The 15,356-nt window shown below is 37.6% G+C and overlaps 1 protein-coding gene across 1 annotated transcript; it reads left to right on the top strand.

The window, feature by feature from the left end:
• Positions 1 to 11,650: 11,650 nt before the first annotated feature.
• On the top strand, positions 11,651 to 14,834 carry LOC131932737 (uncharacterized). Its single transcript, XM_059289640.1, has 4 exons — positions 11,651 to 11,690; positions 12,064 to 12,262; positions 12,740 to 12,892; positions 14,631 to 14,834. Exons 2-4 carry the CDS (start codon positions 12,097 to 12,099, stop codon positions 14,804 to 14,806), a joined length of 495 nt encoding a protein of 164 aa, XP_059145623.1. The 5' UTR covers positions 11,651 to 11,690; positions 12,064 to 12,096; the 3' UTR covers positions 14,807 to 14,834.
• The last annotated feature ends 522 nt before the right edge of the window (positions 14,835 to 15,356 follow it).

Below are 15,356 nucleotides of genomic sequence, written 5' to 3'. Positions count from 1 at the left end.
AAGGTATGGAAGCAAACGCATAGAGAAAAGCAGGCTGTAATCGTAGTCAACGGCCTATATGACGCATAACAAGTTGATAAGTAATACTTAATGGTGTTGGACGGAATATTTTCCAATACTAGAATTTAGAACGAAGAAGAAAGAACTACCTTGGGTAGTTTGTTACATTAGTCAGTGCAAAGTACTGTTCTGAATAAATGAAGTCTATTGAATGAAAATAATTTTGCTTTGCAGAAACCCCAAAATTATTCACCATCCCGTAAGGGCTAACATGCGAATTAGTTTCCCTTTGGGTGACTTCATTGCGAAAGTATTGTACTGGAAACATTGGCGTAGCTACGCAAAAGTTATTTGTGGGCCACTTTGTTAGCCGTTTATAGGCTACAAAGGAATAATAAGAAAGCAACTGCTACTCCCGATGTAGGGTATTAAATGATATATAAATATTCTGTACATTTTCTATTTTATACATCCTGATTTTTTATTTATATTATATTATTATGTAGGCCTACAAATCTGTAGTTTTGTAAATGTTGTCCATGCTTACCGTTAATTTGTTTTTGTTTTTCCAGAAACCAAACACAATAGTGTCACAGGGCGGGGCAGAGGTGCGGTTCGCATCGGCTGACAACATTGTAAAATTTATTGAAAACATTGTTATATTCAGCTAAAATAATAAAAGATAACTGACATCTTTGGTAAACGCGTAGGGGAACACCGGACCTTGTAACGCCACTAACACATTAAAAAAAAAACTGCTCGTGAGTTATTAAAATTTGTTTCTTCTCATGCTTTTAATTTTGAAAAATAAACAAAAAGTTGTTGTTTGATATCTATTTTAGCTACTTATGTATGTTGTATTCTTAGGATGGCTAAGTTACTGACCCAATGGGCATACCTCCAATTTGTTTCTCAACAAATTAACAGCATCATAATAAACACATAATGAGATTTTAAAATTTCATCATAGACATCAAAACCTCCTTCTTGATCACAGTGGAATGTTAAAGAATGATTATCTGTAGCAACCACACCCGTCCGCGTTTCTGCGATCTAGTCACACATAAGTAGTATATTAGGTCACTTTTGGGTCGTTTTTTTGGCGGAGCAGGAGGGTGAAGGCGCAAAGGTTATATAGTAAAATACTCAGGAGCAGGGGAGGGTGAAGGCGCAAAGACATATAGCAAAATACCCCCAGCCTGGCGCATCGAGAGGGTAAGGGTGGTGGAGCAGGATGCGCTGCAGGCGCAAAGACATATAGTAAAATACTACGCCAACTGGAGTTGGCGGAGCAGGAGGAGTGGAGGGTGAAGGTACAATGAGATATAGTAAAATACTCCCAGCCTGGCGCAAAGGGTGGGTGAGGCGTAGGTGGAGGGTGGGTGAGCCTGGCGCAATGAGATATAGTAAAATACTCCCCACCCTAGGGTGGCGGAGCAGGAGGGGTGACGTAATCTCCGTTGACCTTGTGACGTAATTAGTGACCTTGTGACGTAATCATTGACCTAGTTACGTAATTTTAATGAGTTTTTAATGAGTTTTAATGAGTTTTTTTAAATTTTAATTAGTTTTTATTAACGAGTTACGTAATTGGATTTTAATTTTGTTTACTTTAAATTTTAATTTTGTAATTTCTATTAACTAGTTACGTAATTTAATTTTTTAATTTTTAAATTTTTTAATTTTATTTTATAATTAGTTTAATTATTTTTATTGAGTAGTTACGTAATTGGATTTTAATTTTTTTTAAATTTTTAAATTTTATTTTTTTAATTTTAAATTTTTTAAATTTGTTTATTTGTTTACTTTTTGTTTAATTTGTTGGTTTGTTTATTTGCTTGTATGTATGTTTTAAATAAAAGACTAACACTAGCGTGGACTTTGGTCGCAGCTACGCGGCCATCAGTATGATGGTCCACCTAATTAAAGTTGGTCACGCATCAGTGATTTATGCTGTTACTTATCGATCCGCAATCCTTTGTTTTTGTCATGGACCGGACAAGGGCCGAGTTAATATCGATCGCAGCTAAGAGGGATGGTCGGGGTTGAGGGGCGGGGTGCGGGGTGCGCTAGCGTGTACTAGAACATTCATTAAAGATAACGATCAACCACAGCTGTTACTTATCGATCCGCCCGTGAACCTTCCCGGCGCTGCGCGTTTTTAATGGGAATGTATTGATCGCAGCCGCTGGGCCATTACACCTAATTAAATTTTGTTATGCATCGTGGGTTTATGTGTTGTTCGCCGAAGCGAACACCGTAGGGGTCCGGTGTTTGATAGAAAGAGCTAAGTGGTTAACCGCAAAGCCAGCGTTAAGTGTGGGAACACCTGTTACCATTTTAATTGATTTTTCCCCCCGGTTGGGTCCCGTGCTTTTCACTAACAGTTATACGGACAGTATCATAGGTTTTTCATCGAGTAAAGAAATAGTATTGATCGACCCGTGTCTAGTCTATGTACCCATTAACCAACTGTGCAACAGCTGTTGCGCGACCACAGCATAGGATCTAGTAATTAACGCGAAGCCATTAAGGACTTTGGTTGTAACTATTCGCTTATAGCGAGGGTCAGCAAAAACAAAATATATTTAAGAGTTGGAATTTTCTTTCAACCACCGTTAAATCACGTTTTGAGACGAAACGAAGTCTCGCTAGGTTCGTGTTTTTTAATGGGCGACAGGGCGACTTGGTGCGTTGGTACGTGAGGTATGCGGGGTAGACACGTTTTTACAAGTCTGGAAAAGTAATTAAGTTTTTTTTTGACCGTTCCGATTTTCTTTTGATCTGACCACCATTTGACCACCCTGAGCCAGATAAATTTAACAAATGTTCAATACATAGTCGCTTATAGTAACATGGGTGAGGGGTGTAAGCAGGCGGGTGACGGTGTGAACAGGTGATTGAAGGGTGAGCACGTAGGTGAAGGGGTGAGCAGGTCGGTGAAGGGGGACAGGAGTAGGAGTAAAGGATATATAGTAAAAGATTCCACCACCTAAGTGAGGTGGATTTTAATTTTAATTTTTTTTTTTTTTTTTTTTTTTTCATCATCTGTTAACTTTAAGGTTCTATAACTCTATATATTTAAATACATTTTCTTAATTATTCAATCGAGTTTACTCCCCCTAACGTAAGCACATGTAAAGAGGGATTTCCTATAGATCTGTAATGAATTAGGCCTTTTTGACTATGACTTGTTGCCCAGGTGTTGACATGATACACTTTTTTGAGATACATGTACACACACACACACACACACACACACACAAATACACACAGGCGGAGAGAACTTATAGGTATACATTATCATGGCGACAACAAAAGCGACCCTTATTTTATTTACATGAAAGCGTGTTTTCCAAAAAGTGTCACCATGCCATTGTCATTTTCGCAGCGGGGTTTATTTTAAGTGCACCCCGTGCACGGTTGTTTACATTTTAAAAGAAGTGTCGCCTGTCTTCCCCATAGGTCTTCCCTAATAGAGAAACGAGAGGAAAGACAACTGTTCTAAAATTAGAACAGCCTTGTCTACAGACACGAGTATCGTCCCTTGTGAAAAAATTCGCGTCAGAATCCTTAACTAATCAGTCAATTTCTTTTACAAGTTAAAAAATAATTTAGGAAGACAAGGGTTAACAACATTAGACGCCACCGTTTTTGTTTCCTGTGACAAGGCTCAATACACTTTTGTATTTTATGTCTCAAGTAGAGGGGTGGGATATTTTTTTCTTTGTAAGCGTGTTGTAAACAATGGGTAGAGGAAGCGATTACTAAGTAAGAGGGGAGAGAATGTGACGTGCATCTCGATATTTGAAAACATGGCGATGTTTAACCTCAACCAAAAAAGGCAATGAACCTAGAAGGAAGACGAATTTATATCTTAGTCTTGCACCAGATTACCTTCCCATGTTCGCTTTGGTATTACAGTTTTCATCAAACTTCTTTTTTGACTTGAACTTCTTTAATTTAAGAAAATTTACTTATACATAATACATTACGTCTAATGACAATTTTTTTTATTTTTACCACTCAATGTATTTTGTTTTTCTATATCTTACATTGTCATCTTAATTTTTGATCACCTTAGTAAAAATTTGCTTAAGATTATAAACTTCAAGTTTTAAAAAACAACAACGTTATAGTACGTCGTGTCAAATGACACACCGTTTAAAATGTCTACATTTAAAGTTCACCAATATAATGACGTAAAAACTAAATATGATATGACGTTAGCATACATATCATTCAATCTAATCACTCTAAAGTACAAATCAATAATTTTTATTGATTAAGGGGCTGGGTGAGTTATTTTTACCACTAGTCACCCTTCCGTTCCCTTTGTCCGTATCCCCTATCCCCTTCTCCCATCCCTAACCTCAATACCAATCGATAGATAAACAGACAGTACCACTACCCACACTATTCCCTTGGACAGACAAAGGACAAAGTAACAGACAAACATTATCTGTATTCAACTGTCACAAGTGACAACGTTCCGATCCAACTCCGAAACATCCATGGCCCAATTTCGAAACCAGCCTCGTTGAAAACTCCCCTGACCCTAGTTTAACTTTGCCTCACCATTTCCAAAACAGTCCTGTACCAAACATCCATGTACCAATTTTGAAACCTGTCTTGTTGAAAACAAAGACCGTCCCACTCTAGTGTAAACTCTATCCAGACCAACTCCGAAACAGGGATGGTCCACGTTTGAAACCTGCCTCGGTGAAAACAAAATCCTTCCCACTCTAGTATAGACTCGGCCCCTAACACTTCCAAAACATCCCTGTACCAACTTTGAAACACGCCTCGGTGAAACCCAAACTCCCCCGACGCTAGTTTAAAATCTTCCCTCATCACTTCAAAAACATCCCTGTACCAACTTTGAAACACGCCTCGGTGAAACCCAAACTCCCCCGACGCTAGTTTAAACTCTACCCCATCAATTCCAAAACATGTCTGTAACAACTTTGAAACCTGCCTCGGTGTTAACAAAACTCCCCCGACCCTAGTATGAACTCGGCTGCCAACAATTCCTAAACATGCATGTACCAACTTTGCAACCTACCTCGGTGTTAACAAAACTCCCCCGACCCTAGTATGAACTCTACACCTACCGATTCCAAAACATGCATGTTCCGAGTTCAAAACCAACCTTCACCGACACTAGTATGAACTCGGCTACCAACAATTCCTAAACATGCATGTACCAACTTTGCAACCTGCCTCGGTGTTAACAAAACTCCCCCGACCCTAGTATGAACTCTACCCCTGTCCATTCCTAAACATGCATGTTCCGAGTTCAAAACCAACCTTCACCGACACTAGTATGAACTCGGCTACCAACAATTCCTAAACATGCATGTACCAACTTTGCAACCTGCCTCGGTGTTAACAAAACTCCCCCGACCCTAGTATGAACTCTACCCCTGTCCATTCCTAAACATGCATTTACCAACTTTGTAACCTGCCTCGGTGAAAACTTCACCGACCCTAGTATGAACACGGCCCCTAACAATTCCAAAGATGCATGTACGAACTTCGAAACCACCCTCGGTGTAACCAAAACACATCAGTCCCTAGTGTAAACTCTACCGCATCCAACTCCTAAACATGCATGGTCCGAGTTCAAAACCAACCTCGGTGAAAACTTCACCGACTCTAGTATAAACTCTACCCCAACCAACTTCGAAACCACCCTCGGTGAAACCAAAACATCCCCGCCCCTAGTGTAAACTCTACTGCATCCAACTCGAAAATATGCATGTCCCAACTTTGAAACAGGCGTCGGTGAAAACTTCACCGACCCTACTATAGACTCTACACCTAACGATTCCAAAACATGCATGTTCCGAGTTCAAAACCAACCTCGGTGAAAACGTCACCGACCCAAGTATGAACTTAGCCCCTAGCAATTCCAAAACATGCCTGTAACAGCTTTGAAACCTACCTAGGTGAGAACTTCACCGACCTTACACTTATCAATTCCAAAACATGCATGTTCCGAGTTCAAAACCAACCTCTAGGAAAACTTCACCGACCCTACTATAGAATCGACCCCTACCGATTCCAAAAGAGATATGTACCAACTTCGAAACCACCCTCGGTGAAAACACCTCCGTCCCTAGTATAAACTCTACCTCATCCAATTCCAAAACATGGATGTCCCAACATTGAAACACGCTTCAGTGAAACACAAACTCCCACGACTCTCGTATAAACTCTCTACCTATCAATTCTAAAACATGCATGTACCAACTTCGAAACCACCCTCGGTGAAAACTCCCCCGACCCTACTATAGACTCGACCCCTAACAATTCCAAAACAAGCATGTCCCAACTTCGAAACCAACCTCGGTGAAAACTTCACCGACTCTAGTATGAACTCTGTCCCAACCAACGCCAAACCTTCCCTGGGCACCCGAATAAAAATAACTCACCCAGCCCCTTAATCAATAAAAATTATTGATTTGTACTTTAGAGTGATTAGATTGAATGATATGTATGCTAACGTCATATCATATTTAGTTTTTACGTCATTATATTGGTGAACTTTAAATGTAGACATTTTAAACGGTGTGTCATTTGACACGACGTACTATAACGTTGTTGTTTTTTAAAACTTGAAGTTTATAATCTAAGCAAATTTTTACTAAGGTGATCAAAAATTAAGATGACAATGTAAGATATAGAAAAACAAAATACATTGAGTGGTAAAAATAAAAAAAATTGTCATTAGACGTAATGTATTATGTATAAGTAAACTTTCTTAAATTAAAGAAGTTCAAGTCAAAAAAGAAGTTTGATGAAAACTGTAATACCAAAGCGAACATGGGAAGGTAATCTGGTGCAAGACTAAGATAAATTCGTCTTCCTTCTAGGTTCATTGCCTTTTTTGGTTGAGGTTAAACATCGCCATGTTTTCAAATATCGAGATGCACGTCACATTCTCTCCCCTCTTACTTAGTAATCGCTTCCTCTACCCATTGTTTACAACACGCTTACAAAGAAAAAAATATCCCACCCCTCTACTTGAGACATAAAATACAAAAGTGTATTGAGCCTTGTCACAGGAAACAAAAACGGTGGCGTCTAATGTTGTTAACCCTTGTCTTCCTAAATTATTTTTTAACTTGTAAAAGAAATTGACTGATTAGTTAAGGATTCTGACGCGAATTTTTTCACAAGGGACGATACTCGTGTCTGTAGACAAGGCTGTTCTAATTTTAGAACAGTTGTCTTTCCTCTCGTTTCTCTATTAGGGAAGACCTATGGGGAAGACACGCGACACTTCTTTTAAAATGTAAACAACCGTGCACGGGGTGCACTTAAAATAAACCCCGCTGCGAAAATGACAATGGCATGGTGACACTTTTTGGAAAACACGCTTTCATGTAAATAAAATAAGGGTCGCCTTTGTTGTCGCCATGATAATGTATACCTATAAGTTCTCTCCGCCTTTACCGACCTAGTATGAATTTCGCGCGCGCGCGCGCATGTGTGTATGTGTGTGTGTGTGTGTGTGTGTGTGTGTGTACATGTATCTCAAAAAAGTGTATCATGTCAACACCTGGGCAACAAGTCATAGTCAAAAAGGCCTAATTCATTACAGATCTATAGGAAATCCCTCTTTACATGTGCTTACGTTAGGGGGAGTAAACTCGATTGAATAATTAAAAAAATGTATTTAAATATATAGAGTTATAGAACCTTAAAGTTAACAGATGATGAAAAAAAAAATAAAAAAAAATAAAAAAATTAAAATTAAAATCCACCTCACTTAGGTGGTGGAATCTTTTACTATATATCCTTTACTCCTACTCCTGTCCCCCCCAACACCGACCTGCTCACCCCTTCACCTACGTGCTCACCCTTCAATCACCTGTTCACACCGTCACCCGCCTGCTTACACCCCTCACCCATGTTACTATAAGCGACTATGTATTGAACATTTGTTAAATTTATCTGGCTCAGGGTGGTCAAATGGTGGTCAGATCAAAAGAAAATCGGAACGGTCATAAAAAACTTAATTACTTTTCCAGACTTGTAAAAACATGTCTACCCCGCATACCTCACGTACCAACGCACCAAGTCGCCCTGTCGCCCATTAAAAAACACGAACCTAGCGAGACTTCGTTTCGTCTCAAAACGTGATTTAACGGTGGTTGAAAGAAAATTCCAACTCTTAAATATATTTTGTTTTTGCTGACCCTCGCTATAAGCGAATAGTTACAACCAAAGTCCTTAATGGCTTCGCGTTAATTACTAGATCCTATGCTGTGGTCGCGCAACAGCTGTTGCACAGTTGGTTAATGGGTACATAGACTAGACACGGGTCGATCAATACTATTTCTTTACTCGATGAAAAACCTATGATACTGTCCGTATAACTGTTAGTGAAAAGCACGGGACCCAACCGGGGGGAAAAAATCAATTAAAGTGGTAACAGGTGTTCCCACACTTAACGCTGGCTTTGCGGTTAACCACTTAGCTCTTTCTATCAAACACCGGACCCCTACGGTGTTCGCTTCGGCAAACAACACATAAACCCACGATGCATAACAAAATTTAATTAGGTGTGATGGCCCAGCGGCTGCGATCAATACATTCCCATTAAAAACGCGCAGCGCCGGGAAGGTTCACGGGCGGATCGATAAGTAACAGCTGTGGTTGATCGTTATCTTTAATGAATGTTCTAGTACACGCTAGCGCACCCCGCACCCCGCCCCTCAACCCCGACCATCCCTCTTAGCTGCGATCGATATTAACTCGGCCCTTGTCCGGTCCTTGACAAAAACAAAGGATAGCGGATCGATAAGTAACAGCATAAATCACTGATGCGTGACCAACTTTAATTAGGTGGACCATCATACTGATGGCCGCGTAGCTGCGACCAAAGTCCACGCTAGTGTTAGTCTTTTATTTAAAACATACATACAAGCAAATAAACAAACCAACAAATTAAACAAAAAGTAAACAAATAAACAAATTTTAAAAATTTAAAATTAAAAAAATTAAATTTAAAAAAAATTAAAATCCAATTACGTAACTACTCAATAAAAATAATTAAACTAATTATAAAATAAAATTAAAAATTTTAAAAATTTAAAAAATTAAAAAATTAAATTACGTAACTAGTTAATAAAAATTACAAAATTAAAATTTAAAGTAAACAAAATTAAAATCCAATTACGTAACTCGTTATAAAAAACTAATTAAAATTTAAAAAACTCATTAAAACTCATTAAAAACTCATTAAAATTACGTAACTAGGTCAATGATTACGTCACAAGGTCACTAATTACGTCACAAGGTCAACGGAGATTACGTCACCCCTCCTGCTCCGCCACCCTAGGGTGGGGAGTATTTTACTATATCTCATTGCGCCAGGCTCACCCACCCTCCACCTACGCCTCACCCACCCTTTGCGCCAGGCTGGGAGTATTTTACTATATCTCATTGTACCTTCACCCTCCACTCCTCCTGCTCCGCCAACGCCAGTTGGCGTAGTATTTTACTATATGTCTTTGCGCCTGCAGCGCATCCTGCTCCACCACCCTTACCCTCTCGATGCGCCAGGCTGGGAGTATTTTGCTATATGTCTTTGCGCCTTCACCCTCCCCTGCTCCTGATTATTTTACTATATAACCTTTGCGCCTTCACCCTCCTGCTCCGCCAAAAAAACGACCCAAAAGTGACCTAATATACTACTCACATATCAGTGTAATTTGTAAGGGTTTCATCAAAGCGTTACCATTTGTGTATTTGTAGTCTTGTGACCTTTTTTTTCTAAAACTGAGATAGTTAGAGGATAAACAACGCCATTGTTGGTTTTTTTTTCGGATCTTTGTTGCAGGGCGCGGGTTTATCCACATTTCTGGTCAGACGCCCTTGGGCGTGCTGTTAAAAAGGATTGAGTGTACGTTAAGCATTCTCCGTAATAGTGAGGTTGAACGCCTTTCAGCGACTGCCTAAGGGTGTCGCTGTAGTGAAGTATTTCACTAGCTACCCCTGGTTAGGTTTAATCATCGAACGAAAAGGCCCACCGTAGGGTGCCCCTGTTCTTGGTGTCATCCGAAAGCCGAGGGCACAGAAGACAACCCATGTTGCAGTTTAATATTTGAATTAGTAGTACCCTGCATAACGCGCAAACAACGGATCCCTTGCACTCAGGTAGCCGCTGGCTATCTCGGTGCACCCAATCTTTACTATTGCTGATGCGATTGAGGACAAACCTTATTCGATTTAGTTATCGATTTTAATAGCATTCATTATCTTTAGTGAATGGCGTTCATTAAAACGAATATAGGCGCCGTAGAGCTCACGGGGGAGCCCATGGCGCACCGGAAGACTCGACCGCTGGGGCGCCGGCTGATGCACCTGTGCCGAGGTTTTAATCAACGGACCCAGGTGCAAAGATAGCCGCTGGGAAACAGCACTTACTGCCTGGGCGCCGCCATTAAAAAAAAATTAATGCTAGAAACTTTCACAAGCGCCAGAGTTTCTTTCAGGCACGTTTTCAGACAAATGTCTGGGGAAAAAAACACTGTCTGGAGTATTATTAACGACTTCCCAAATTTTCTTGGCGATTGGATGAAACTAAAAACTGATAGGATTAGCATCGCCATATGGGCCCTGTTCCCCCCCCCCACCCACCACCACCCCCACACAGAATTTCAATGACTGTACATTAATAAACCGGGAGTGATCTCCCCTAAACTTTCTCGAATATTCTTATATAAAATAACAGGGGATGGGAACTCGGGCTATAGACATGATTTTTAATCCAATTTAAATACTTAAAGTTTTAAAAATAGAATAAAATCTCGTAGACAAATTAATTGCACACCAAGTGAACGCGAAATAAAAAAGCGCATAATAGTGCGCAATATTATTATTACTTTTAAAATTTACATTAGTTTTTTGAGAAATCGGAAGTAGCGTAAAGTACTACTTCCAGTCAACGGAAATGACTCAAAATTTAATAGAAGGTAGAGAATTAGATCTTTTACTTACGTATGAAATTTCATTTATCTATCTGAAATAGTACTCAAGTTATAGGCTTTTGAAAAATTCAAAGTAGGAAAAGTACCACTTCCGGTTATCGGAAATCGCTCAAAAGTTGATACGGATCTACGATTTTGATAAAATACTTATATATGAAATTTCATCAACCTAGCTGTAACGGTACTCAAGTTATCGTGTTTACACACGGACACACACACACACAGACACACACACAGACACACAGACATACGGACAAGATTGCAAAATTATGTTTTTCCGTATCAGTGAGATGCAAAACGTCGAGATTTGCAAAAATCTCGATTTTTTTTTTTTGCACGATTACAAGACTTTCTCTATACTTCGTATATACGAGAAAGTAAAAAGGGGACGGGGCCTTTTTTGGAACTTTTAATTATTTCTCCAGTTGAAAAAATACCTGGATTTTCTTTTTCTTTTTAACATTATTTACATAAAACAAACATTAAAATTCCAAATTTAAGTATTTTAAAGAGGGAAAAGGGCCCCTATGTGCCTTTGGCCCCTATGCCTTGCTATCGCTAGATTTACGGTAGCTACGCCACTGACTGGAAAATAATCTAATTATGTACTAAAAAGTTCGTCCGTGTGCATGTTATTTTATTTCCTTAATGCAGAAAATACGTTTTTATACTGCACACGCCATTAAGGTAAGTTTATAAAAAGTGTCATTTCACCTATTTACTATACTTTTTTAGCTTTATACCATTTTTATGCTTTATTTTACCTGTAAATAAATTTAGCTAAAAATGCGTAACGAGAATATTAATTTCATGGCTAATATTAGAAAAAGAAACATCAAGATCATAACAGTTAAACTCGTTAAAAATTAATTTTCTATATTTTTAGCGAAATTGGATATAAAGTGACTGCAGTAACGTTCTATACACGTTTTGTTTTGTTTGTTTTTTAAAGAGAATCTAGAATGAGTTCATTTAAAAGAGAACAATTTTTTTTTCTGTACCAAACAATATTGAAGTGTTACAGGATAATTTTGTTTTATTAAATGTGTTATGTTGTCAGTTTACGTCGCGAAGTTACAGAATTTGAGCGAACATGCAATGTCCTGCTTTAAGTCTGCTACTCATGTGTCTTGGCACCGTCCTCCACGTAATCGGTCTGGCATCCCATCAGTGGTCAGTGGAGGGTGACCACTCCCAGGGTCTGTGGAGGTATTGTATACAGTACGTATGCCACGGCATTCCAGAGCGTCTTAGCACAGGTAACAATATGTACACGATTAGTCATAAGAATACAGAACACCTAAAACTGCTGTATTAGTACAAACTGCATTGTTCGTTTTTTATTAACAGTGTTTTAAATAACTAAATCTTGTAATGAGATGTTATAGTTTTGAAAAACAAAAATCTTCACTAAATGGAATTATATCGGCATACTTTTTAAAAGATAAAATTTGAAAAAGCAAAACGATTAAGTAACCATAATTTTATTTTTAGGGGTTGCTATGTGTTAGGTTAAGGGTGTGGGTTAAAGTTCATAGTATTAAAATTAAGATCGAGGTATTTTATATTGGTTTTACTAAATATTATAATGTTTGTATAGTTGATGTACTATTGCTATTCAACGTTTTTTTTTCTTATATTATTATAGACATCCCTGCCTCACTACGAAGATTATTAAACTTAACTTGTTATTCTTTTAAAGACTATACTTTTCTAATATATATTATTATTATCAGATTACCTCTTGACATGCCGAGTACTGGCCCTTGCTGGTATGTTTTTCAGTTTTGTGTCGGTAACACTGATTGGCTTAGCCATACACTGCAAGACCAAACAACCCCGGATAATGGTGCTAACACTGTCATCAACAGCATCCAGTAGTGTGTCGTGTAAGTTGTATAACTTCTGGGTTTTTGTCTTCTAATGTAGGCATGACTGGTATGAATGGGTTGTATAACTTAAGGTTTTTGTCTTGTAATGTAGGAATGACTGGTATGAATCGGTTGATACATTTTACTCGTTGACAAGTCGGCGTTTCATGTCATGCAAGTTTTGTTTTTATCTAGTTTTAGTTTATCTAGTTTAGTGTCTTGTTGTAGGCGAGTATACGTTTGTTCCGTATGTAAGCCACAGTATTACATAATGCGCTTCGTACATTAATGTAAGTTATATAATTGCACGTGTTTACAGTAAGGTAACTGGAAGCTTTTTATATTTGAATTGTTACGTAACTAGTAGCATATTGTATTCGACATATAAGGTAACTAGTAGCATATTATATTCGACATATAAGGTAACTAGTAGCATATTGTAATCGACGTATAAGGTAACTAGTGGCTTTTATATTCGATATGTTAATAGGATTTAGAAAACGGTTATTTTTGTGTGAATATTTTGCTTTACTAGGGTGCATGGATTATCCTGTAAAGTTCGCAGAGTAGTTTTAGAAGAAAAAATAATCTGTTTTCGCTTTATTTTATCGTGGTGGTGGTTTAAGGGGGTATTGGCTTATAACTAGTTCTGAAATAAATGTCGGATAAAAGAAGACTAATATTGTAAATATTATCAGCAGCATGAATGATATGTAGAATAAAATGAGACACAACACATCATTACATTAAACAGCTATATTCATATTCACACTGTGCTGCGTACTTTAAAAAACTGATTTTGTGTTTAGTTAAACTTCCCTATCGCATTAGGTTACACACCTTTTTTACAAGCCTTTCGCAATACCTTCAAAATCAATAGCTTGATCCCCCATCCCCCACCCCATTCACAGAAAACTGACAAGCTTTCATTCTTTAAAGTAAAAAAAAATTAAACTAAATTTGAAAAAAAAAAAAAAAAAAAAAACCAACTTAAGATTCTCTTCATTTTATAAGCTTGATGTCGTTCATGGGCACTACTACCCCCTCCCTTGAAATAGAGATGAACTGGGTTTTTTTTCTTGGCAAACACGACTGCTTTGTCAATCGCTAGTTACAGGAAGTGATTAATTTCGGATTTTCCTGTCGGGTCCTGGAAGTATAACCGGTCTCAAATATAGAGATGGGAGGATGTGTATTGTATTTGCCAAGCTTAATGTACTTGTTAGACAGGGGAAAGTATCCGGTTGGTTTCAATACACGATAACATTAGTTAAATGACAATCAAGGGACGTCACCCGTTAACTTTTAATGTAATTTTTTACAAGGCTAAAATCCCAATGTCGTCTGCATGACATAAAATATGAAGAGTAGTTTTAGTTTTCATAACGTAAGGGAAGTAATAATAGCGTTTGGTAATTTACATTCCGTTGAGCTGGCAAAGTAATCCTTAGTGATTTGTAATTTATTTTAATAGATAAAGTAGTTTTTAAGTGAGAATATTACTCACTGCCTGTAAGGCAAAATCATTTAGAAGTAGAGGAAAAGTAATTCAATTTCAGATGAAATAATCTATTTCCAAAATCGCTTTGACAAATCTGAAAAGATTTCAAATACAGAATTCAAAATGTGCAATGCTGTCGTTGTGTAACAAAACACCACTTTCGTGATATCCATAATATTGAAAGAAAAATATATTTAAATCAATTATTTTTTTCTAGATTATAATTTTTTTGAAACTTAATTGTTTTGCTTATAGATGCTTGCATCGTATCATGCGCAGCTGTCTGGCGTTCAATCTACAGTGACATGGCCGGCATTGGATTTTCCTTCATCATAAGCATCATTGGAGGAACATTTCTTATCGTTGGGGTTGTCTCGTTTTTGTATTACATAAAAACTGATAAGTGCGATAGACGTCTGTTGAGTATCTAACTTGCCAAATGCGATGTTCACGTTTTTATTCATCTACTAAATTCTTTTTATGTTTTTTTTTTTATTTTTTTTACTCTTCCATTACTCATTATAATTATAAATAAAACAAATGGAAAACGTATGTTGAAACACATGGTTGTTCTAATTTAGTTTATTTAAATATCCATACATAAGTACAACATTACAAGAACATAATATAGAAAACTGGAGCTTTTTTCAGCGAAAACATAAAACTGAGATTATTATATGAAAAAAAAGATAAGAATACATCCTTTAGCACTGTGATTAGCCAGAGGCAACACTTTAAGGTACCAAGTATGAAATTATTTACTTATAAGAATGAGGAGAAATCCCTCAAGCAAGTTAAAGTTGTTTGACGACCGTTGTTTAAAATTTAATTATATAAAGATGGGAAACATTACTAGCCAACAGCAGCAGGTAGCATCAAGGGGAAAAAATTAGAAAGAGACTACCAGACAGACCGGGAACACACAAAAAAATGTAGCCAAATGTATTTTGTTTTATTTTTTAAATAGTTTTTCAAACTGGT

This window comes from Physella acuta, unplaced genomic scaffold (assembly GCF_028476545.2).
Source record: "Physella acuta isolate Inbredline_101_S28 unplaced genomic scaffold, ASM2847654v3 ptg002268l, whole genome shotgun sequence".
Taxonomy (NCBI): Eukaryota; Metazoa; Mollusca; class Gastropoda; family Physidae; genus Physella; species Physella acuta.
The sequence above is the reverse complement of the archived record's forward strand: the minus strand, read 5'-3'. Positions and strand labels throughout refer to the sequence as shown.